This window comes from Trichomycterus rosablanca, chromosome 22 (assembly GCF_030014385.1).
Source record: "Trichomycterus rosablanca isolate fTriRos1 chromosome 22, fTriRos1.hap1, whole genome shotgun sequence".
Classification (NCBI taxonomy): Eukaryota; Metazoa; Chordata; class Actinopteri; order Siluriformes; family Trichomycteridae; genus Trichomycterus; species Trichomycterus rosablanca.
In genome coordinates this window covers 21,317,071-21,341,962 of record NC_086009.1, presented here as the reverse complement: position 1 = coordinate 21,341,962, position 24,892 = coordinate 21,317,071, and the positions used below count along the sequence as shown (strand labels likewise).

The 24,892-nt window shown below is 36.1% G+C and overlaps 1 protein-coding gene, 1 long non-coding RNA gene and 1 gene segment (V, D, J or C); all 3 read left to right on the top strand.

Moving 5' to 3' along the window:
- Window positions 1–24,892, top strand: part of ighd (immunoglobulin heavy constant delta) — an 87,909-nt gene that overhangs the window by 31,236 nt on the left and 31,781 nt on the right. The gene's annotated exons all lie outside the window — the stretch shown is intronic.
- LOC134335851 (Ig mu chain C region membrane-bound form-like) lies at window positions 845–7,788 on the top strand. The segment is given in 6 exon segments: window positions 845–928; window positions 3,841–4,140; window positions 4,774–5,061; window positions 5,170–5,475; window positions 7,427–7,584; window positions 7,670–7,788. Coding segments are annotated over 5 exon segments (1,032 nt in total).
- LOC134335855 (uncharacterized) lies at window positions 17,162–21,194 on the top strand. The gene is made up of 3 exons (XR_010015658.1): window positions 17,162–17,403; window positions 19,831–19,965; window positions 20,981–21,194. It is a non-coding gene; the product is annotated as an uncharacterized LOC134335855 (long non-coding RNA).

The window sequence follows — 24,892 nt, the reverse complement described above, 5'->3', positions numbered from 1 at the left end:
TGGGTGATTATGATTGTCCATAATAAAAAAAAAAAGTGATTAGATGAGCCTCTACCAAACAACTGAGGTGATCACAAAAATGATGAACTTTTAAGGGTATTATTTCAGCTGCAGGCTGTAATTTTACATACAGGTTACATTCAATCAAATTTTTTATAGTGTGTATTTGATTTGATGTACAATGCTACTGGGACTTTATTTTTCTTCAGGATCAATAAAGTGTCTGTCTGTCTGTCTGTCTGTCATCCATCCATCCATTCATCTATCCCACAGCTTTTCCCTTCTCTATTCAATTTTTAATTTTACATATAATAATTCTCACTTATGTTACAACCGTTTCATTCATATATTCATTCATTCATTCATTCATTCACTCATTCACTCATTCCTGTATAAATCCATTATGTACAGATGATGGTTTCTACCAAATATCACAGTCACAAATGGGAAAACAACATCCACATCCTTTCCCATACACTATATTTTTATATGTAAATAATTATTTGACAAATGCAACTATATTTACATTAATACATTAAGAAGTCCATTAAGAACTACATTATTAAACATTTTACATTGTAAATGTACGTACACCAAGATTACCGTCCAAAATTACCGTCCTTTAACGGCGTCCTACGTCAGCGATGACGTAGTCACCAGGAACTGCGCTTCTAACCACACATCAGCTAAGAACCAACACGTCACTAAGAACTAAAGAGAAACGAGAATATTCATGAGATTAAAACCAGACTGTTTAAATATTTAATAACTTCTCCTTATTTACAGTTTGGTTTGATTCGTTTCTCTCATTTAATCTTCTATCTATATTGTCGAGTAGCAGTTTTTGTACTGTTGTTCTGAACTATAAAGCAGTGTGATTGGTACTTTGACTACTGGGGAAAAGGAACCAAAGTCACAATAACTTCAGGTAAGAAACAAACCTTCTAACTTCACCACGTCTGTATTACATGTAACATCTCAGTGTGTTACTGAAATGTAGAAAAATCCACTGATTTAGAGAGAAAAAAACACACTGTAGTATCTCAGTACTGAGGGTTTATTGTACAGCGAATAGGTCGATTCATTTACAGTGACAGCTATGAATACTTCGACTACTGGGGGAAAGGAACCTCAGTGACTAACTTCAGGTAGGAACAAATTTAGGTTGATTTGGTGTTGGTAACTTTAACACTGTTTTGTACAAATGAAGTTTTGGCCCCGGAGCTCTTTGGGGGGTTATTTTGTATGGGTAAAACCATGATCTCTGTCACTGTGATAACTACTTTGACTACTGGGGAAAAGGAACCAAAGTCACAGTAACTTCAGGTAAGAAACAAACCTTCTAACTTCACCACGTCTGTATTCCATGTAACATCTCAGTGTGTTACTGAAATGTAGAAAAATCCGCTGATTTAGAGAGAAAAAAACCATCACACTGTAGTATCACAGTACTGAGGGTTTATTGTACAGCGAATAGGTCGATTCATTTACAGTGACAGTAATAATAGTTTAGGTTTATTTAGGTTTACACTAATTTAGGTTGATTTGGTGTTGGTAACTTTAACACTGGTTTGTACAAATGAAGTTTTGGCCCCGGAGCTCTTTGGGGGGTTATTTTGTATGGGTAAAACCATGATCTCTGTCACTGTGACTACGCTTTTGACTACTGGGGAAAAGGAACCAAAGTCACAGTAACTTCAGGTAAGAAACAAACCTTCTAATTTCACCACGTCTGTATTACATGTAACATCTCAGTGTGTTACTGAAATGTAGAAAAATCCGCTGATTTAGAGAAAAAAACAATCACACTGTAGTATCTCAGTACTGAGGGTGAGGGTTACAGTGAGCTGCTATTACTTTGACTACTGGGGGAAAGGAACCTCAGTAAGAAATTTAATATTCACGACCTCAGATTAGAACAATGTTTGCGCAAAACTCGCGCAAAAGTTTTAACAAAAACTAATTATTAGGATTTCTGCTTTTAGTATTTTATGTGATAGAGCCACTATTTTACTTAAACTATATTGTTTGTTAATTAAATAATTGAAAGCCACTGGATTCTATTATTTTAATGATCTTTTTAGTGTTCTGAAACTACTTCGGCATCATTTAGCTATAAATGAACTTTCAGATAAACAGTCATTGTAATGACATTTAGAAACCTTGTATATTAAACCTTGTAGATTAAAGCTGTAAACCCTCAATAAATATTATTATTTTTTATAACAAAGAAGAATTATAAATACAAATGCAACAATTTATATAGGTAAAATAAAACAGTCCGTAATAGAATGATGAAAAATACACGTAAAAATAAAGTGTTGGTAAAAATATTTAACGATAAAAAATGCATTCAAAATTGTTAAATAATAAACAAAATGTTTAATAATAATAATTTTTAATTTTAATACAATAAAAAATAATAAGCTAGTAAAACGTAGGAACTAAATAAGTAAAAAAATTTTAAAATAGACAAATGCTAAGGAAAGTACAAAATGATCATAATAAGCTACTTGAACTAGAAAGAAAGGAACTATTTTCTTTTCCTTTAGGTGTTAGTTTCCCTGTTCTTAAACTTACTGCAGCAGTACAGACGTTTTAATATTTTTATTAGGTGTAATATTATCTACTAAGCTGGATGTATAAGTTTCTATCTGGCTTAATTTTGGTGATGTGGTAAAGTTGTTTATTATTATTATTATTGTAATTATTATTATTACTATTGGTAATAGTAGTGATAGTAGTATTAGTAGTAGTATTAATGATAGTAGTAGTAGTAGTGACAGTCTGTATTTCATGGTACTGAATTTGCTACTATAAACATTTCGTTTTCAATAACATACATGCACATTCTAATTAATGATTTTGCATAAAAAGTTGGGACATTCCTTTACTGTAATAAAACTGTTATTTTAAAAAAGTCAATTCATAAGAACTTGTGAAAAATTGTGACTGTAAAAGTAAATGCCCTTCTCACAAATGTAATTTTAATCAAAAGTAAATTAATGTAAAGTTTATGCAAGTTCAGGGTCTGTTTTTTATAATGTAAGTATAATACACACTATGGTGCGTATATGATAATCGTCAGATTAAACAAACAAAAAAAACACGCACAAGTTTCTGATTATAAACCAGAGAGGCGATGAACCATGTTAGTGTAAGAAAACATAAAAGAGTCTGTAAATACTCCAGTACTTACACATACTTAAAATCAGCTTGATTCTTTAAGATCAGTTTAATTATTCTTAAAATCCTCAAACATCGCTAAATCAGCAACTGTTCACGATTATACACATTTGTTCAAACTTCCATAATGTCTGATAAAGATGTTGGGTGATCATAAATATGTTTATCACTGTTAAAACACTCACCTTGTTCATATAATTGTACTTTGTGTTATTATCAGTGAGAGCTGAACTTGTACAGGGTATTCAAAGTAGTTCAGTCATGCAGTTTAGGTCATCACTATATTTCATTAAGTTATCAGAAAGTCAATTTAATTCTTCATTATTTGATTAATTACAATTTGTAGCGTCACAAATGCAACTAAAAAGCTGGCAAAATCATGAAGTCTAATTTCAAATCTCACAACAATGAATACAATTAAGTATTGGCTAAATATCTTACGAATTAGGTTTAGAGTGAAATATATCAAAAGTTGCTGCTGATTGTTATTGAACATTATTTATGTCTGTTTCATGTGTGTATTTGGAGAAAAGCTTCAGATAAACACCAGTTCTTGCTGATGTTTTCATATTCATATTTATGTTCTTTAGGAGCACTGTTTAAATGCTTATTTATTAATTCATTTATTTCTGCATTTATTCATCCATTTTGCAGAAGTGCAAGCTCCACCAAAGTCCTTGTTTCCCATGTGGCAATGCGGGGAGGATTCAGGCTTTGTCACCATCGGCTGTTTGTCCCCCGGCTTGACCTCCCCAGATGCGAGTTTTAAGTGGTCTGACCCCTGCGGAAAAGCTCTGACTGACTTCATTCAGTATCCGGCGGTGAAAGCGGATGGAGGATTCACCTTGATGAGCAGCCTGAAGGTCAAAGCTTGCGACTGGAATCAGAACAAGAAGTTCAAGTGCGAAGTGTCAAATGCGAAGGGACCCAAAGAAGGGATGCTGCAAAGGCTAGGTAGGAGAGAAAACATCATGTCACATCATCTGCAGCCTTTACCACATATTGCCACGTATCTTGTACCCAAACGAACAGGCTTTTTGGCACCAATGTTATTTAAAATCATATTTTACCATATATGAGGATTTTACATGTTGTGAACATAAAATCATGCCAAATGTTTTTAATTGATTGTAGAACTTTGATATTCGCGCCATGAATTTTACCATTGCTGGATGCATTGATCAAATATTCCTAAAATACATTTTATACTGATGTACTGAAAATTACCAACACAGTGGCACACTTGTTAAATTGAGCATTGCACAGCAAAGTGGATACTGGGGACCTCTGTTTTGACTTTTGGTTTCGTCCGGGTATTCCAGTTTCCTCTCACCTTTCAACAACGTAACAAGCAGATTGTGGATTGGTGAGTGTGAGTGATATCCAGAGATAAACTTGCCCCATGGCCAGGTTGGATTCCTGTCTTATACAAAGTGTTATTGGTTGCGACGGACCCACTGAGACCCTGGGTAGGCTGAAACCGTTTGTGAAAATTAACAAATATATTGTGTTAGCGATGAAATGACGTTTTAAAATCTCGTATTTTTCATAAAGCCACTGCACTAAATTATAACTTTTTTTTTGCAGTTCCTGTGAAAATTATTCCACCACCAGCAAAAGATCTGTTTATATCAAACGAAACAATAATTCAGTGTGTAATTACCACGAAGGAGGTCATGAATGAACTCGCGTCATGGACCATTAAAGGCCAGAACGCAAAAGGTTCAAAGGTTAAACATGGAGAGATTCAGCAGAGAGACCAACAATTTACCAGGATCAGTAGTTTGACCATTAATAAAACTGAATGGATTTCGGGTGATGAAGTGGTTTGCTCTTTTGGGGATAAATCGGACAAAATCCAGTTTCAGAAAGAAAGTAAGTGCCTCAGAGTCTGAACTTAAACTACTGAGTTTTAAAACAGAATTGCGAATTTATTATGAAATATCTTCACATTTAAATGTGTTCTTATTTTTCTTTATTTAGAGGCTCCTTCTGCTCTCATTTACACATCCGATATAAATACCAATGGAAACATCACCCTTGTGTGTGAGGTCAGCAGTAATGGTCCAGCTGATGTCTATGTGACGTGGACAGTAAATAAAAATCAGTCAAAAGAATCAAGAGAATCAAGAAAATCAAACAGCACAGCGTTTATCCAGAAAAGTGACGGTTCTGCATTTGTTCTCAGTTATTTAATTGTTTCCAGTGCTGAGTACAACAGCGACTTCAGCTTCGACTGCGATGTCCATCACAGTTACATGAAGACCAGTGTGATCTCAACATCCCAAAGTAAAGTTAAATGCCCTGAATGTCCTGTATGTGATTGATTACATGTTTGCTTCTGTTTACCTGGAGAGTCTGAGACGCTGTTGTGTGTTAAAAGCATTTTTGTTGCGTCTCTTAATTACTTTTGTCATCAAGTCCATTTATGTTTTAGCTTTTTGTCTTTTGTGAATTCTGTTTCCCTGTCACTCGTCATTCTTTAAAGTTCATCTGAGCTAAAACGTATTTTTTAAATAAATAATAAGCAGCACTTAATGACTGATTAAAATTACACGATTGTCTATTATTCTTGTAGGCTGGTGGAGAAACACGTTACAGTTAGTGCAACTGAATTAAATTGTTTTTATAAAGTTAAATACATTAATCGTACACAAACTTTTAAATTTCGCACTAATGACATATTTTATGCTGAACAGAAAATGTTAAACTAACCACTGTTAGCACAGCAGAAACTAAATTAGCATCATTATAAACATGTGAAATCTACACCAGAAAAATGGTGATGTGTTTAATTCCAGGATGGTTTTTAGCTCATTACAAAACATTAACATTTAGTAGAACAACCTAAGAAATAATTTAATATTGTTTTTATATAACATTATTTTGAATTTTAAATTAGGAAATTTGTTCCTTATTTAAACTCTTTTAAAATCTTATTGTATAATTTTCCTCATTGATGCTGTTTCTACTGAAAATGTAAAAAAAATCTTTGCATTGTGGCTTTTTCATGTGTGATGCTGTAACGTTTGTGTTGTTGATGGATTTTGTTCTGTTCTGCTTTGTGTTTTCTTCACTGTCTTGTTTAATGTGTAAAGCATTTCATGTTAAATGTTCCCCCCCCCCCCCCCCCCCCCATATACTGAACGACTTTTTAAACAGTAATAAATGAGCATGTTAGCATTGAGGAGTGTCATGAACACAGTGTTTTATTATTAATAAGCAATTTTATAGGTGTATAATACTGTCAGAACCCAAAACTCTTGAGTTAATCTCAACTGTTTAGTAAATCAGTAGTCAACATCCACAGGTCATGTAAACTGCACAGATCTTAAAAATGCTTCCATGCAAGGGCTCAGCAGCATTTCTGATATTATTATTATTATTATTATTATTAATATCAGTAATAGAAGAAGATAGATTTAGTGGGGAGAAATACTTAATTACACCAGTTAATCTGTAGAAAACTGGAATATTTTACGATTTTCACCACTTTTATATATTTTAAGGCTGCAGTGGAACAGGCTGAAACCCAAAATGTTTCCTCTTTACATTATTTATGGCAGAATATTTGTGTTGACAGAAGTTATTTAGAAACAATATACCGTAGAATATTCATTATAATAATAATTTAAAATAAAGCCTGTTAAGCATTTAACATGTTTTCAGGAAAAGCATTTTTTGTAGTTATTAGTTCAGTAGCACCTGAGGAAAGTTTTTATTAGTGCACTTTTTATTTTGTTCACTAGGTTTAGGCTGAATCATAAGAAGTGGATGATATAACTTTAAATGAACTATGGAAATAGTCATGGAATTAAGATCTTATTTAGATCAGGTCTTTTAAAAGCTTTCCTTCAACCCAAAGTAAAATATCCTGCAAAGATGAAGCCAAAGAGATTGTAAAATAAAAGCCAAAGTGTAGATGGTAAAATAAAAAAAATCACGGTTTACCTGTAAAAATAATTTCATTGGTTTAGTGTAGACTTTATAGGAAGCACATGCTAGCCATCACTTAAATATAATGTATTTATCCTGATGCAGCAGTGCAAGCATGAAGATTCTAATGCTGGTGCCCTCCAGTCTTCATTTTGCAATAAATGTTTTACTTTCATTATTTAAATCACAGTTTCTGCTTCAGTTTCATTCCTGTACGTCCTAATCAAACATGTACATGAGTAAGTATGAGTGTGTGTAGATGTGGAAAGAGGTTCTACAATTTATCTACTGTGTGTATTTTCAGTTGTGCCTCCAGATAAAGGTGTGGATTTACTTCACTGTTCTAAAGATGAAGGAATATTGGATGAGGATGAATTCACCAGTCTGTGGACCACCGCCTCATCCTTCATCTTCCTCTTCCTCTTGTCTCTGATTTACAGCACTGTCCTCAGCCTCAGCAAGGTAAAGAGCTAAACCTTCATCTTTAGTACTTTATATCAGGTTCTATAGTGTAAATATTTAATTTAACCTTTTTTCTTGTTTACAGAAAAAATCTTGAACTGAACTGAGGATTCTGTCACTTTTTCTTCGTCATTTTCTTTGTCTTTAATTTTAATGTGTGTTTATAAATGTGTGATTTTGTTTGACTTATTACATGTCCATAAATTAAAGGCTATTTTTCGCACTATAACCACGTCTGGTTTAATTTAGAAACCCAGTTCTGGGTCCAATATATATGAACTTAGCATGTGGAACATTCTTCCTAAAAAGTTTATCTCTGCACCTCCACCCTCTGCCAGCCACCATGGGCACATACAGTGTATCACAAAAGTGAGTACACCTCTCACATTTCTGCAGATATTTAAGTATATCTTTTCATGGGACAACACTGACAAAATGACACTTTGACACAATGAAAAGTAGTCTGTGTGCAGCTTATATAACAGTGTAAATTTATTCTTCCCTCAAAATAACTCAATATACAGCCATTAATGTCTAAACCACCGGCAACAAAAGTGAGTACATTCCTTAGTGAAAGTTCCTGAAGTGTCAATATTTTGTGTGGCCACCATTATTTCCCAGAACTGCCTTAACTCTCCTGGGCATGGAGTTTACCAGAGCTTCACAGGTTGCCACTGGAATGCTTTTCCACTCCTCCATGACGACATCACGGAGCTGGCGGATATTCGAGACTTTGCGCTCCTCCACCTTCCGCTTGAGGATGCCCCAAAGATGTTCTATTGGGTTTAGGTCTGGAGACATGCTTGGCCAGTCCATCACCTTTACCCTCAGCCTCTTCAATAAAGCAGTGGTCGTCTTAGAGGTGTGTTTGGGGTCATTATCATGCTGGAACACTGCCCTGCGACCCAGTTTCCGGAGGGAGGGGATCATGCTCTGCTTCAGTATTTCACAGTACATATTGGAGTTCATGTGTCCCTCAATGAAATGTAACTCCCCAACACCTGCTGCACTCATGCAGCCCCAGACCATGGCATTCCCACCACCATGCTTGACTGTAGGCATGACACACTTATCTTTGTACTCCTCACCTGATTGCCGCCACACATGCTTGAGACCATCTGAACCAAACAAATTAATCTTGGTCTCATCAGACCATAGGACATGGTTCCAGTAATCCATGTCCTTTGTTGACATGTCTTCAGCAAACTGTTTGCGGGCTTTCTTGTGTAGAGACTTCAGAAGAGGCTTCCTTCTGGGGTGACAGCCATGCAGACCAATTTGATGTAGTGTGCGGTGTATGGTCTGAGCACTGACAGGCTGACCCCCCACCTTTTCAATCTCTGCAGCAATGCTGACAGCACTCCTGCGCCTATCTTTCAAAGACAGCAGTTGGATGTGACGCTGAGCACGTGCACTCAGCTTCTTTGGACGACCAACGCGAGGTCTGTTCTGAGTGGACCCTGCTCTTTTAAAACGCTGAATGATCTTGGCCACTGTGCTGCAGCTCAGTTTCAGGGTGTTGGCAATCTTCTTGTAGCCTTGGCCATCTTCTTGTAGCGCAACAATTCGTCTTTTAAGATCCTCAGAGAGTTATTTGCCATGAGGTGCCATGTTGGAACTTTCAGTGACCAGTATGAGAGAGTGTGAGAGCTGTACTACTAAATTGAACACACCTGCTCCCTATGCACACCTGAGACCTAGTAACACTAACGAGTCACATGACATTTTGGAGGGAAAATGACAAGCAGTGCTCAATTTGGACATTTAGGGGTGTAGTCTCTTAGGGGTGTACTCACTTTTGTTGCCGGTGGTTTAGACATTAATGGCTGTATATTGAGTTATTTTGAGGGAAGAATAAATTTACACTGTTATATAAGCTGCACACAGACTACTTTTCATTGTGTCAAAGTGTCATTTTGTCAGTGTTGTCCCATGAAAAGATATACTTAAATATCTGCAGAAATGTGAGGGGTGTACTCACTTTTGTGATACACTGTATGTACTGTACACATGCCAACAGTGTAGGAATTTACACGAGTTATACTGAGATGTGTTTATAGAGTCGTTCAGGTTTACTTATTTTCTACTTTATTTTAAAGAAAACTACCAGGTGTTGAAGAAAAAGCGTTTTTAGGAAGTTGATCTACTGATCTGCTGTTCTGCTACTGTGAGCACAAAGAGGAAGTGAAAGAGTCTGAAAAGCAAAACGCTCTCATATGCTAAATTTATTCAACAGAACAAAAACTAAACCTGAAGGAATTACTGATCAAGTGTCTCATTTGTGTTCATCGGACTATTGTTTGTAAATTCTGTGTACCTTTTTAAGATCCACTGACGCTTGAGTTGATAATGAATAAGCTGTGCAGGAGTGTTTAATCCATAAAGAATCAGTATAGGTGGAAAAATCTTATACAAACCAAGCAGAAGTTACACATCAAATCAAATAAGTCTAATCCAAGTCTAATCAGAATAGAACTCATTCAGAATAACTTTCTTATGCAGTGCCACGTCTGTCATGTATTGAATATTCTTCTGTTCCTGTCCTATATGGACTGAAATATCTCCCAACTTTCTAAATCTTTTCACAATATTACGCAGGGTAGATGTTAAAATGTCTGAACTATTTGTAATCTTGCAATACAATGTTCATTTTAAACGTGCAATTCTCTAACAAAGTTTGGGACCAGCAGTTCAGCCACAAACCATTGCGGCGCACGAACCTTTGGTGTATGGGGGAAAGAAACTTCAATGATTGTCAGGTTTGTTTGTTTGTTTATTAGGATTTTAACGTCATGTTTTACACTTTGGTTACATTCATGACAGGAACGGTAGTTTATCTTCACACAAGGTTCTTCAGTTCACAAGGTTATATCGAACACAGTCATGGATGATTTAGTGTCTCCAATTCACCTCACTTGCATGTTTTTGGACTGTGGGAGGAAACCGGAGCGCCCGGAGTAAACCCACGCAGACACGGGGAGAACATGCAAACTCTACACAGAAAGGACCCAGACCACCCCACCTGGGGATTGAACCCAGGACCTTCTTGCTGTGAGGCGACAGTGCCACCCACTTAGCCACCATGCCGCCCGATTGTCAAGAACTACACTGTTAGACATTTCAAAGGGTTTTTACAGTAACTTACTGGCAACACTGTTACCAGTACCGTACAGTACCATAACTGTATTTTATTTTACAGTAACTTAATGTTACTGTAATTGCATTTTACAGTAACACCACAGTAAAAACTTAGGTTAACTGTACAATACTGTAATTATTTGTTAAATTTAATTTTAAATTTTAAAAAACTCTGTAAATTGTACTTATTTGACTTTTAACTTACACAATACGGCTATTTAATCCACACAGACAATTATTGCAACATATCAAATTCTTTATTTAAATCACTGCAAATGCTTAAAGCACTTTCAACAAAAACGTGTACAAGTACAGAATTTCCTTAAAAACATTCTTACATTAATCCATGCAACTTTCAAAATACATTTAAAACAACACATTTAAAATAACACAATGTGCATTAACTTAACATGTACAAAATTCATGTTAATTCATATTACAGAAAAACACTTTTACTGTTAAATAATTCAGTATTGAATGCATAGTACAACAATGAACAATGAATCTAGATAAAGTTACATTAGAAATAACACAAGAGCTTCAGAAATGCAGGGTTACAGAAACACAGTAGTTTTGGTATAAAACTCCACTCAACACTGTCGACTTACATACCCGACTTAACATGAAATGAACCGTGTTCCTAGGTAGACCTCAGAAAGTGAGGTAAACCACTTCTCAACCTGCAGCCTGCTTTGTTCTTTTCCCTTCACAATCCATTCAGCATTGTTCACCTGTAATCACAGAAAGATCATCTTTAACACTTCTATGCAATTCAATACAGTATCCTCAAAATAAATCTAATCTTTCTGAAAAATACAATGTTTTGTAAGGATCCTGTGGCGACTGTTAAACGATGTCACAGTTTACAGCGTCGCAGGAGATTAGCTACTATGCTAGCGCTGTCGTGTCGTAAATTTCACCTAACCTGACTAACTTAGCTTTTAAACATGAAACTCACAGTCATTTGTAAAATGGAATGTTTACTTGTTTTACTTTGGGAAAAAGTTGCCGACAACTAATGCTAACACTCCTATAGTGCACAGCAGACCCGATAACCGTGACTAGTGTTAATTTATTGTCCTAACTGTCGTAGACTCTTTACCTTTATTTATTGCTGGTTCCCAGTTTTGGTGTAAAAAATCCTCTCCAAGGGTCTCAGCACCTCTGCTGCTCCACTGCGGCTCCATCCATCAGAGCCGAACTGTTTCTGTGTGCGCACCTCTCCTGAACTCCTTCCCGCAAAACCTGAGATAATGTGCTGGTTCCGAAGCTGAACCGTTAGGCAAACAATGTCAGTTTAAAACTCTCACAGCTGAAAATTAGGTTGAATCTTGTCAATAAAATCGTTTGGCGCCAAAGGTAATTACAGTAATTTACCTCAATGTCAAAAATACAGTAAATCTCTGTATTCAGTATTTGGCATCAGGCAAAATTGTCATGATGCAGTGGAAAATACTGTTATGTACTGTAAAAACTATTTGCAGTATTTTACTGTGTGGTATGTGGTTAATAACTGTAGAAATTACAGAAATGTAAGTTATAGTGATTTAGTGTTAGTTACTTTAAAAATGAAGTTTTGGCCCCGGAGCTCTTTGGGGGGTTATTTTCTAAAACCATGATCTCTGTCACTGTGACGCTTTTGACTACTGGGGAAAAGGAACCAAAGTCACAGTAACTTCAGGTAAGAAACTCATTTAATATCAACCACCTCAGATTAGCTGTTAAAGGTTTTAATTTATTTATGTTTCTTGCTTTAAGAACTTTTGCTTTTCAATTAAAATAGATCAAAATATATTTTGTATCAAAAACCTATACACAAAAATATATATTTTAGAAAATTCAAGGTAAATTTTAGTTGATAAGGTGTAATTATCACGCGTGTATGTTGAGACAGTATATGAGATGGTTATACATGCACTGTTAGATTACTGAACACTGATTAAGTGGTTCTGTATCACTGTGTGTACTGGGGTGCTTTTGACTACCGGGGGAAAGGAACCTTGGTCACTGTTACTTCTGGTAAGAAATAAAGTCTTATTTATAAATTTATGGTAATTATATTAAATTAAACTTTAATTATCTAATTTAACTGATTTTACCTAATTTAAAAAATATTTTGCGTTAAGTCGCATGAAGTAAATAATTTTAATTTAACAAAACACAATGTGACTCGTTTTAAATACGCTTGAAATACATTTTAAATAAATAGTTTCTATTTAAAATAAAATACTAAATTAAACAATAATGAAAAATGTAACGATAACTAATAAAGTTTAAGTAAACAGCAATTATGTTAATAATAATTGTTGTCATTATTATTATTATTATTATTATTATTATTATTATTATTATTATTAAAAGGCGGATTTAGACGCCCTTTGTTTTCTTACGAATTTAGTTTAAAATTAAGATAAAATGTACTTTGTGCAAGTCTGGGCTGTATTTTATGTATTAAATGTATGTATAATACTCACTATGGTGTTTGTGATTATCCTCTGATTAAAATGATAACACGCACAAGTTTCTGGTTATAAACCAGTGAGGTGATAAACCATGTTAATGTAAGAAAACATTAAAGAGGCTGTAAAGACTCCAGTACTTACACATAAACCATAAAATCAGCTTGATTCTTTAAGTCAAGTTTACAGTTTATTTATTGTCCTCCAACAGCCAAACACCTATTACAGCCTCTCCTACCAAACTGAGAATTAATTGCAACAACAAATTAAGATATATATATAAAACAGGTACATCAAGTCTTAAGCACAATATCCATGTCATTTAGATCAAAAATATGTTTGTAAGTGTTAAAACACTCAACTTGCTTGTACAAATTTATTATCTGTAATTTTATTACTAGTCAGAGCTGTGAGATATTTAAAATTAATCAGACATACAGACAAAACAATGTGAGAAACTGAGTCAGTATAATTAATTAAGTTTTCACAAAGTAAATTTGGTCATTATTTAATTAAATATTTTACGTTTGATTAAGTCACGATAGTGTGTAAGACAATTTGTGGTGTTATTATTGATTGATTGATAACTTGATGTGTAAAGGATACAATACTGTATATACAGGAGCCTTTATTCCTGAAACCCCTCTTAAACTGTAATCTGTTCAGGAGCGTTTCAGCGAATCACTGGCCTTCGTGGGCGGGACATGCCAGAGATAGAACGAGTCTGAAGTGATGAGACGGTAAAATAGTTTTCTCTGAGTTTATTCGCTTTAATATACTACAAGCTACTCCTGTGTAACCTTAAACAAGGACTCAGCAGCATAGTTTCGTAGTGTTTTTCCAAAGTGTGAAGAAATTCCATTTTGTTTTGTTTCTTTAAGTTGGGCATCGTAAATATTAGTGAGTGAGTCTATGAACTGAGAACCGTGGCGTGAGTGTTTATGCGACCTCGTGTTTTGTCATTTCTCGGTCTGTGGAGAAACGAAGAGAGCGATGTTTACCAGTTTTTCTTAACGGAACAGACTCTGAGACGCACAGGTTCATTTGGAGTACAAGGAGACCCATGATCCGCCATTGAACTGTGTACGGTGACTGTATTGAACAAGCTCAAGTCACGTCCACGGACTGTGTCGTAAGTCAAGCTCCGTTTCGAGTGTTAGGGGCAGGGGCGTAGCACCAGATTCTGGGCCCTATGCACAAGCAGTGCCCATGGGCCCCCTCACTCCAGTCCAGACTCCTTCTAGACTCCTCAAGGGCCCTCCCCCGACTTGGGGCCCTGGTAACTCAGTCCCACTTTTCACCCCACTACGACGCCCCTGGTTAGGGGACAGTGTGCTTCGAACTTTACTGCGGGTGGCTGTGAGAGACTTATTGGGGAGAGTCACAGCGCGCGAGAAAAGTGACTCAGCAACATACAGCTTAGAATTCACTGATTATGATAACGGGTCGACCAGAGAAACTTTTCTTCATCTGAACATATAAGATAAGATAAGATAATCCTTTATTAGTCCCACAGTCTGGAAATTCACAATTAGTCCCACAGTGGGGAAATTCACAAGGTAAAATAATTACAAACTCTAATCACACCAAACACCTACAAACATTTTATTCTTTATTTTATTCTAAATAAACACTTTACCATGCAGTTAAAAAACTGAAAGATTAAAATAAATTAAAAGGAATTAAAAAAGGATGGATATATAATGGTAATTGAAAATGTTTAAACTGTTAGAACTGGATCTTTTAACTTTTGTAATCTAAAAGACAATAAAATAGACACGTCCATGATGGGATCTGAAAGTGTGACACCAGAACGCAGTAGGAACACAGAAACCTTCTGAGATGTTTTATGATTCCATGCTACAGTATTTTCTATCATCTGCAGCTCCGGTGTCCTGGATGACAGTGACAGAAAACTGCTTATCCATTCCAAAAAGGAAAGTGTTCTGTACTGCTGAGGGAGACGAGCTTCAGTATGGGTGGATCGTGGAACATGAACTGGACAAAGAAAACCAAACCGTCTGGGTGAATAAAAACTCTACTGGAAGCGTCACCTGCTATGTAAAGAATCACATCAGCTCTGAAACCAGAACCTTTAATCTAGTGGCCAGTGATAGCTCGGTTGTTAAGGTACTGGACTAGTAAACAGAAGGTTGCTGGTTCAAGCCCCGCCACCACCAAGTTGCCACTGTGTTCACAGCTCTTGTGTTCAGCACATTGTGTAAGTCGCTTTGGATAAAAGCATCTGCTAAATGGTGAAAATGTAAATGTAATGTAAATCTAGAGCTGTGTCCCAGTAAGTCTTGTTTCTGTCATTTAGAATTTAATTTAATGGGCTTCAGCCTGGAGACACAAATCAGTAAATATTATACTTATAAATTTCCTTCCTTCCACCATTTTTACCTCCGCAAATCTGCCCATAATATCCTAAACTGAGCTCAAATTTGTATTTAGCACACTATACAGTGTATAGGAATGTAATCAGAGATTTACAGTCTTTAAATATTCAATTAAATATTCAAATTCAAATGGGTCTATGTAATATTCAATTAATATTCCTCCTGTTAAATTTATTATTTATATATTTTTTATTTACTTATTAAATTATGAATTAATTAATCAGCAGGAAACATAAAATAACAGATTTGCAAATAATGACCTTGATTAAATTAAAACAGTACAAAGAAAAGACAGTTCATATTTTAATTTAATTTGTTGTAGGAAATCTGCTAATTAAACATGTAATAGATGTAACATTTTCCAAAAAAAAGTTGGGACAGGTGCATGTATACCAAAGTCTCAAATCACCTTTCCAATAAAGAACATTCTGGAATTGTATGAGAAAGGACACAAATAGTTAGGAGAAATTGCTGATAATTACTTTAAAAGACAAAACAAGAAAAACAACTTACAGTTTATAAAGCTACATTTTTGGGGATTGATTTGTGTAATACCTGTATAATACACTGTACACTCCTAAATTACAGTGTAAAGCTACAGTGTGAAAGTTGAAACGATGCAAAGCTAACCTGGTATATAGAGGATTTTTAAACAAAGCATCTCTCTCTTTCTCAGCAGCGTTTTTGGTGTTTGTGACGGTGTGGATTTTTCAGATCATCGTCCTGCTCTCATTGTTAGTTGGTGCTTTTTATATCTATCCCAGAATCTACAAGAAACAGAGAACAACGGAGTGAGATTCATGCCATGGCTAAAACAGAACCAGAAGGGGTGTCCACATACTTTTGGTCATGTAATATAGCTAGTAAAGACTCGGTTTAGGTTTGTATTGTAGCATCAGGAAGAGAAGATCATCCATCATACTTTCTCTCTTATTCAGCCTGAAAGACCTGCAAAGATGCACCAATATGAAGATCACAAACTTCTTAACTCATTAAATTAGTTTCATTATAAATATTTTAGTTTTTTATTATTTAAACTGTAAAAGCACTTTTTGAGAAAGCGTGTTATTATTAATCATCTGTACCCAGTTTAACTCAGTTTTGTCCCTCTGTCCTGAAGTAACGTCCTCTAGATTTATACCACAGCTTCACTGTTCAGTGTTTACTGTTGGAGGTGTTTAATCATGTTCATGTATTCCTGCATCCTTCTGCTTCTGCTGATCTTCATTCATTAATACATCATGTGATAACGCTTCTGTAACGTTCAGTTCTGTTTTAAATAAGCCCCTAACTCTCTCTGCTACAGGGGTGCTGTACAATGGCTGACCCTGCGCTGTGACCCCAAACAAGCTTGGATATGCGAAGAAAGAATTTTGTTGTACTGAACATCTGTATATGATAAAATATTATATATTATTATCATAATTACTATCAGTAGTATTATTTTTACTGTTATTATTATTGTTGATGCCATAAGAATAATAATAATAAAAACAACAACAATAATAATAATAATGCTTTAAAATGAATTTCAGTATATATATATATATATATATATGTATTTATATATATATGAAATGAAATTCATTTTAAAGCATTACGTGATTTAAAATGGAAAAACCACGAGATCATAAAGTCTCACTTTCTGCTTTTCAGGGCAAAAAGTACCTGGTCAGCCACATCACATCCATTTCATTAAACTTCACTTTTCAGCAGAGTCTGTCTACAGTGTTTAGAAACATGACGTTCAGCCCCAGGAGCATCAGTGAGGGTCATGGACGTCTCACAGATACAGAATTAATTGATCTGAACAAATGCTGCCGGTTAGATTTATTTCTTCTACTTCTGATTTTTCCTTTTGTTGTTGAGTAAAATCATTTGGAATTCCTACAGTCCTGTGTCTACTTCACTTTATATTTAATGTGGTAACGTGGCGTAACACTGCAGCTCTGTTTGAGGATCTTTCTTGGTATGATACTGAATTTTATCCAGGACACTTAGGAGTTATATGAGGATTTTATTTTTAATTTCTTGATGCTTTAGAATCTGACAGTGTATAGTTGTGGTATTATTGTATATACAGTGTATCACAAAAGTGAGTACACTTCTCACATTTCTGCAAATATTTCATTATATCTTTTCATGGGACAACACTATAGACATGAAACTTGGATATAACTTAGAGTAGTCAGTGTACAGCTTGTATAGCAGTGTAGATTTACTGTCTTCTGAAAATAACTCAACACACAGCCATTAATGTCTAAATGGCTGGCAACATAAGTGAGTACACCCCACAGTGAACATGTCCAAATTGTGCCCAAAGTGTCAATATTTTGTGTGACCACCATTATTATTCAGCACTACCTTAACCCTCCTGGGCATGGAATTCACCAGAGCTGCACAGGTTGCTACTGGAATCCTCTTCCACTCCTCCATGATGACATCACGGAGCTGGTGGATGTTAGACACCTTGAACTCCTCCACCTTCCACTTGAGGATGCGCCACAGGTGCTCAATTGGGTTTAGTCCATCACCTTTACCTTCAGCTTCCTCAGCAAGGCAGTTGTCATCTTGGAGGTTGTGTTTTGGGGTCGTTATCCTGTTGGAAAACTGTTTTCGAAGGGAGGGGATCATGCTCTGTTTCAGAATGTCACAGTACATGTTGGAATTCATGTTTCCCTCAATGAACTGCAGCTCCCCAGTGCCAGCAACACTCATGCAGCCCAAGACCATGATGCTACCACCACCATACTTGACTGTAGGCAAGATACAGTTGTCTTGGTACTTCTCACCAGGGCGCCGCCACACATGCTGGACACCATCTGAGCCAAACAAGTTTATCTTGGTCTCGTCAGACCACAGGGCATTCCAGTAATCCATGTTCTTGGACTGCTTGTCTTCAGCAAACTGTTTGCTGGCTTTCTTGTGCGTCAGCTTCCTTCTGGGATGACGACCATGCAGACTGAGTTGATGCAGTGTGCGGCGTATGGTCTGAGCACTGACAGGCTGACCTCCCACGTCTTCAACCTCTGCCGCAATGCTGGCAGCACTCATGTGTCTATTTTTTAAAGCCAACCTCTGGATATGACGCCGAACACGTGGACTCAACTTCCTTGGTCGACCCTGGCGAAGCCTGTTCCGAGTGGAACCTGTCCTGGAAAACCGCTGTATGACCTTGGCCACCATGCTGTAGCTCAGTTTCAGGGTGTTAGCAATCTTCTTATAGCCCAGGCCATCTTTGTGGAGAGCAACAATTCTATTTCTCACATCCTCAGAGAGTTCTTTGCCATGAGGTGCCATGTTGAATATCCAGTGGCCAGTATGAGAGAATTGTACCCAAAACACCAAATTTAACAGTCCTGCTCCCCATTTACACCTGGGACCTTGACACATGACACCAGGGAGGGACAACGACACATTTGGGCACAATTTGGACATGTTCACTGTGGGGTGTACTCACTTATGTTGCCAGCTGTTTAGACATTAATGGCTGTGTGTTGAGTTATTTTCAGAAGACAGTAAATCTACACTGCTATACAAGCTGTACACTGACTACTCTAAGTTATATCCAAGTTTCATGTCTATAGTGTTGTCCCATGAAAAGATATAATGAAATATTTGCAGAAATGTGAGGGGTGTACTCACTTTTGTGATACACTGTATCTGTCTGCCACAATACGAGGGGAGCAATACAGGTGGTGCAGCGGTAAAGTACGCTAGCCAAGATCTGGGGATCCGGGGTTCGAATCTGAGCTGTGTTATCAGCCGGTTGGGCATCTGTGTAGACAGGATTATCTGGAATGGCCAAAACAGCCCAGCTATTAGAAGGTGCACTGGTCAGAGCACTCTCAGTGCAGGTCCCAATCCTGGACAGAAATAAGAAGGTTGCATCAGGAGGTGCATCCAGGGTAAAAACTGTGAGTCTGGTATGAGGATCAGATGACGACTGAAGATAAAGAATTACAGTAAAATAATGTAAAAAAATAGATGTGATTCTGTTGCTTGAGGTCAGCAGAGACCAAAACTAACAGAGTTTTAACAGCACACAAAAGTGTGAAAATAAATGTTTCTATGAATCTCATGATCATTAAAGATAAAAGTGCAGAAGGAGAAAAGAAGTAGTTCTGTCCATTAAACAAACAAAAAAAAAACAGTAAATGAGCCGGTGCAAAGACTTCCTCTTTTCTCTTGACAAATGATTATTCACATAAAAGTGCTTCAGTTTTATCCTGCTGGCCGTTTCCCACCAGCACTGGGACCGACTGTACCGATCTTCAGCCGCACTCGGCTCACCTACACCACGCTGAATTAAGACTGGAATCTGGATGAACTCAGGATGCTGCTGATGTTTGGGATCCTGTTCTTGATTACAGGAGCTGTTGTGGGTGAGTTTCCTTTGTGAGGTTCATTTAATGTTTGCTGAAAGGAAAGTGGTACAATGAACCTTTTCTGAACTTTTACTTTATTTAGGCATTTCTGGAATAATTAGATGGATCAGATGTTCTGCACACTATCATCCGGCTGCAGTTTCTGTTATGTATTGATGGCTAAAAATTAAATTCTTTAAATATATTTCACACGATTCCCTTCAGTGTTTTAGTAGGATGGTTCACAGAAGGACTTTAACAACCGGAACACTATAATTAAGACCGTACAAAGCTAAATTAGTTTTTATAACTGAAGATAAATAAGCAAAATATAACTGAAGTTGGTCTTTAGGTTTAGGTTTAGAAGATGATCTTTAGGTTTTATTTTGGCCTGTTGGTTTATTTTTTCATGGTAAATGTTTATGGTCTCAGGGGTTAAATTCTGGTTGTCTGGTTGTTCTGGTGATTTTCAGGTTTGGTTTATGGTTTTAAATACTTTTTTTTATTATTGGTTGTTTCTATTTTTAAAAATGATAATGTTGCTCAAATTATTATTGTTTTTTTGGCTCTAGTTTTGTATTTAAAGCTGATTTTTAGTTATTAAATTAAAATGTTTCACCTCTTTTGCACAATCACGTTTTTGGATTTTTTTTTCCTAATTATTTTTATTTTTGGCTGCAATGTTTGAGGTTTTTTGCAGTTTTATTTTGGATGGTTTAACCACAGACTGCATGTTGGCTTTTAAATGTCCAGATTTTTCTTCAGTTTCTATAAATTCATTTTATATTTCATTTTATTGTGACAGTAGAACTGATTGATTAGGTTAACATACTTTGATTCAAGATAATTAACATTAATTTATGGTGAATATATTTAAATTAAAAAAATAATAAAGATTCCCTTCAGTGTTTTAGTAGGATGGTTCACAGGGGGGCTTTAACACACTGTTTTTCTTTTTAGCTTTTTGTTTACTAAGCTATTCTCTGTATCTGGATTCTCTTTAAAAATAAAAATGTAAATTATTTCTCTGTAGGTTCTCTGTACCAGGATCCTGCTGTCTGTACATTTACCCTCGATGATCAGAATGTTTCATGTTATGCTGCTCTTGGACAACGACTTCACCTGCATCTTCCTCAGAACCTGCCCAGGAATCCTAGTTTAAACTAAAGAAGATCAACAAGCCATCTGATAAAATAATATTAGATTATAGAACATACGTAAAGAATTCAGCTGTAAATGTACCAGGATGGCAGTTTATTAATAATAATTATACAATAATAATAAAGAGAAACTTTTCTTCATCTGAACATTGAAGGTAAAATAATTACAAACTCTAATCACACCAAACACCTACAAACATTTTATTCTTTATTTTATTCTAAATAAACACTTTAACATGCAGTTTAACACCAGATCAGATTGTCTATCTGTCTAGATGTAAAGAAAAACTGCTATAAAAGAAATGTAAATATTTAATCTAAAACTCTCACAGTCTGTAAGTATAATACAGTAAAAATATTGATAATAGAAGTAATGAAGAAAAAAAAAAGAAAATAACCTAACATGAGATTATTTTTTAAACATAAAAGTGTTTTAACAGTTATGGTCAAAAGTTTACATACACTTATAAGGTACTTTCATGTCTGTCCTGGAATTTCAGTGAATTCTGTAACTGTTTTTTATCTGTGACTGAATGTAATTGCGTATTTAATAACACACCACTGCTGCCACCCCACATTAATTCATAATAGAAGTACCAACAATAACAATGATTGAACATTTCTGAAGATCTATTAGTACCAGTTATATTAAAAAAAGCTGTTAATGACAAGTTCATTGTTTCTCTGAATGTATTCATCCACCTTTTTGCTGGCCGTCCTCTTCCTCTTCTGCTAATTAGAAGTTCATGCCACAAATTTAATCGACATTATAAAACTTCCACATCACCAAATTAACAGTAACAAGTCTGTCATTTAAACAAAATAGATCAGAACAGATGAGAGTTGGGGTGGCACGGTGGCTTAGTGGGTAGCACTGTCGCCTCACAACAAGAAGGTCCTGGGTTCGATCCCCAGGTGGGGCGGTCCGGGTCCTTTCTGTATGGAGTTTGCATGTTCTCCCCGTGTCCGTGTGGGTTTCCTCCCACAGTCCATAAACATGCCACCAGGCTAATTGGAAACACTGAATTGTCCTATAGATACCTAGCCGCTAGATGCACAAACCAGTGCATTGTAGTGACGGTCCCAAGCCCGGATAAAATAGGGAGGGTTATGTCAGGAAGGGCATCCGGCGTAAAAATTGTGTGCGGACCATGATCCGCTGAAGAGCCGACCCCGCAACAAAGCGGGACAAAGGTCAAGGAGGAGAAGAAACAGATGAGAGATGATAGAAATTCCAGGACTGCAGTAAGAGGCGCGTCCTGTATAAATAAATGTAAACTTAGGATTTAAACAGCATTTATTTAGTAAATTGTAATTTTATCTGTAATAATTAGCAGTAGCTTCTGTGGAACTGCTAACAAAAACATTTTCTCATGATCAGTTGGCAGATGTAGTTTTTAGGTGCACTGGTCTATATTTTATTGTTGTTATTATTAGAAATAAGGTGGAAAAGCATGATATTCTGCTAGCACACCAGCGCCGAGATTCTGAACTTCTTGGTTGAACTCGGCATTGCCACTGGTCGGCCGTTTCAGGCTCTGTCACCATCGGCTGTTTGTCCCCCGGCTTGACCTCGCCAGATGCCCAGCTCAAATGGTTCGACCAAAGCGGAAACACTTTGAATGACTTTATTCAGTATCCGGCGGTGAAAACTAATGGAGGTTTCACCTTGATGAGCAGCATGAAGGTCAAAGCTTCTGACTGGAACCAGAGCAAGAAGTTCAAGTGCGAAGTGGAAAATGAGAAGGGATCTAAAGCAAGGATGCTGCAAAGGCCAGGTAGGAGAGAAAACATCGTGCAGCACCAACTGCAGCCCTTACGACATATTGCCTTTTATTTAGGGCCACGCAGACAAAACATATTTTAACAAATGAGGATTTAACATATTGTGAAAATTACCAACACAGTGGCACAATTGCTAGATTGAGTATTGCACAGCAACATGGGTACTGGGGACCTCTGCTCGATCGTTTCTTTGTGCACTTTCGTCCATGTATTCCAGTTTCCTCTCACCTGGATTGGTGACTAAGTGAGTGAGTGATATCCAGAGATAAACTTGTGCCCTATAGGTTGGATTCCTGTCTTATACAAAGTGTTTACTGGTTGCGACGGATACACCAAGACCCTGGGCAGCTAGTGAAAATGAGCAAAGGAACTGTTAGTGATGTAATGAATATAAATCCATGCGCTGTTTAACACTGCACTTATTTATAACTTTTCCTCTTGCAGTTCCTGTTACTGTGAAAATGAATCCACCAGCAGCAAAAGATCTGTTTGTGTCACAAAGAGCAATAATTCAGTGTGTAATTACCAGCTACAAGAAGGAGGTCATGAATGAACCCGCGTCATGGACCATTAAAGGCCAGAAAGAAGAAGGTTCAAAGGTTAAACATGGAGAGATTCAGCAGAGAGACCAACAATTTACCAGGATCAGTAGTTTGAACATTAGTAAAAATGAATGGATTTCGGGTGATGAAGTGATTTGCTCCTTTGGGGACAAATCTGATAAAATCCAGTTCCAGGAGAGAAGTAAGTGCCTCAGAGTCTGAACTTAAACTGCTGTGTTTTAAAACCACATTGCGAATTTATTTTGGAAAATCTTCATCTTTAAATTTTTCTTTATTTAGAGGAACCTTCTGTTCTCATTTACACATCCGATTTGAATAAAAATGAAAACATCGCTCTGGTGTGTGAGGTCAGCAGTGATGGTCCAGCTGATGTCTACGTGCAGTGGACAGTAAATCATTTTCAATCAAGAGAATCAGACAATACAGCGTTCATCCAGAAAAGTGACGGTTCTTCATTTGTTCTCAGTTATTTAACTGTTTCCAGTGTTGAGTACAGCAGCAGTTCCAGCTTCGACTGCGAGGTCTATCACAGTTACATGAAGAACGTTCTGTACAGTACCTCCCCCAAAGTGATCTTAACACCCAAAAGTAATTTTAAATGCCCTGAATGTCCTGTATGGGATTGATTACATGTTTGCTTCTGTTTACCTGAATCTGAGATGCTGCTTTTGCGTTAAAATATGTTTGTGTCTTTAAATTTACAATCTTAATAACTTTTGTCATTAAGTTTATTTTTTAGCTTTTGTCTGTGAATTATGTTGCCATATTCTTCGTCACTTTAAAGTCCTCTGAACTGAAAAATATTTTTAAAATGATTAACTGCACTTATCCTAAACATAAGTGCATATTTATAATTAGTGATGTGTTTAATTCCAGAATGGTTTTCAGCTCCCTACAAAACATTAACATTTCATTTTTAAAAACTAATTAAATATTTAACATTAGATCTTAAAACAAACTGGTTTCTTAATTTAATTGTTTCAAAATGTTGTTTTTGAGGATGTTAAAATCAATTTGTATAACTTTTCTAATTTTTGCTGTTTTTAATGAAAATGTTAAAAAAAATCTTTGCATTGTGGTTTTTTCATGTGATGCTGTAACGTTTGTGTTGCTGATGGATTTTGTTCTGCTTTGTGTTTTCTTTACTGTTTTTGGCGCTGTTGTGTTTTGAAACTGTATAATTAGCAACAATGAACTATTAATAAATAAGCATAAGCATCAAAGAGTGTTTTATTATTAATAAGCAGTTTGTAGGTGTATTATAGTGTCAGAGCCCAAAACTCTAAAACTTATTGGGTTGATTTATTTAATCTAAACTGTTTGGGGATTTTTGTCCCTGTAAGTGAACTGAATGAATTTTAGTAAATTAATAGTTAAGTATATAAGTTGTATAAACTGACCAGATCTTAAAGAATACTCACATGATGCAATGGCACA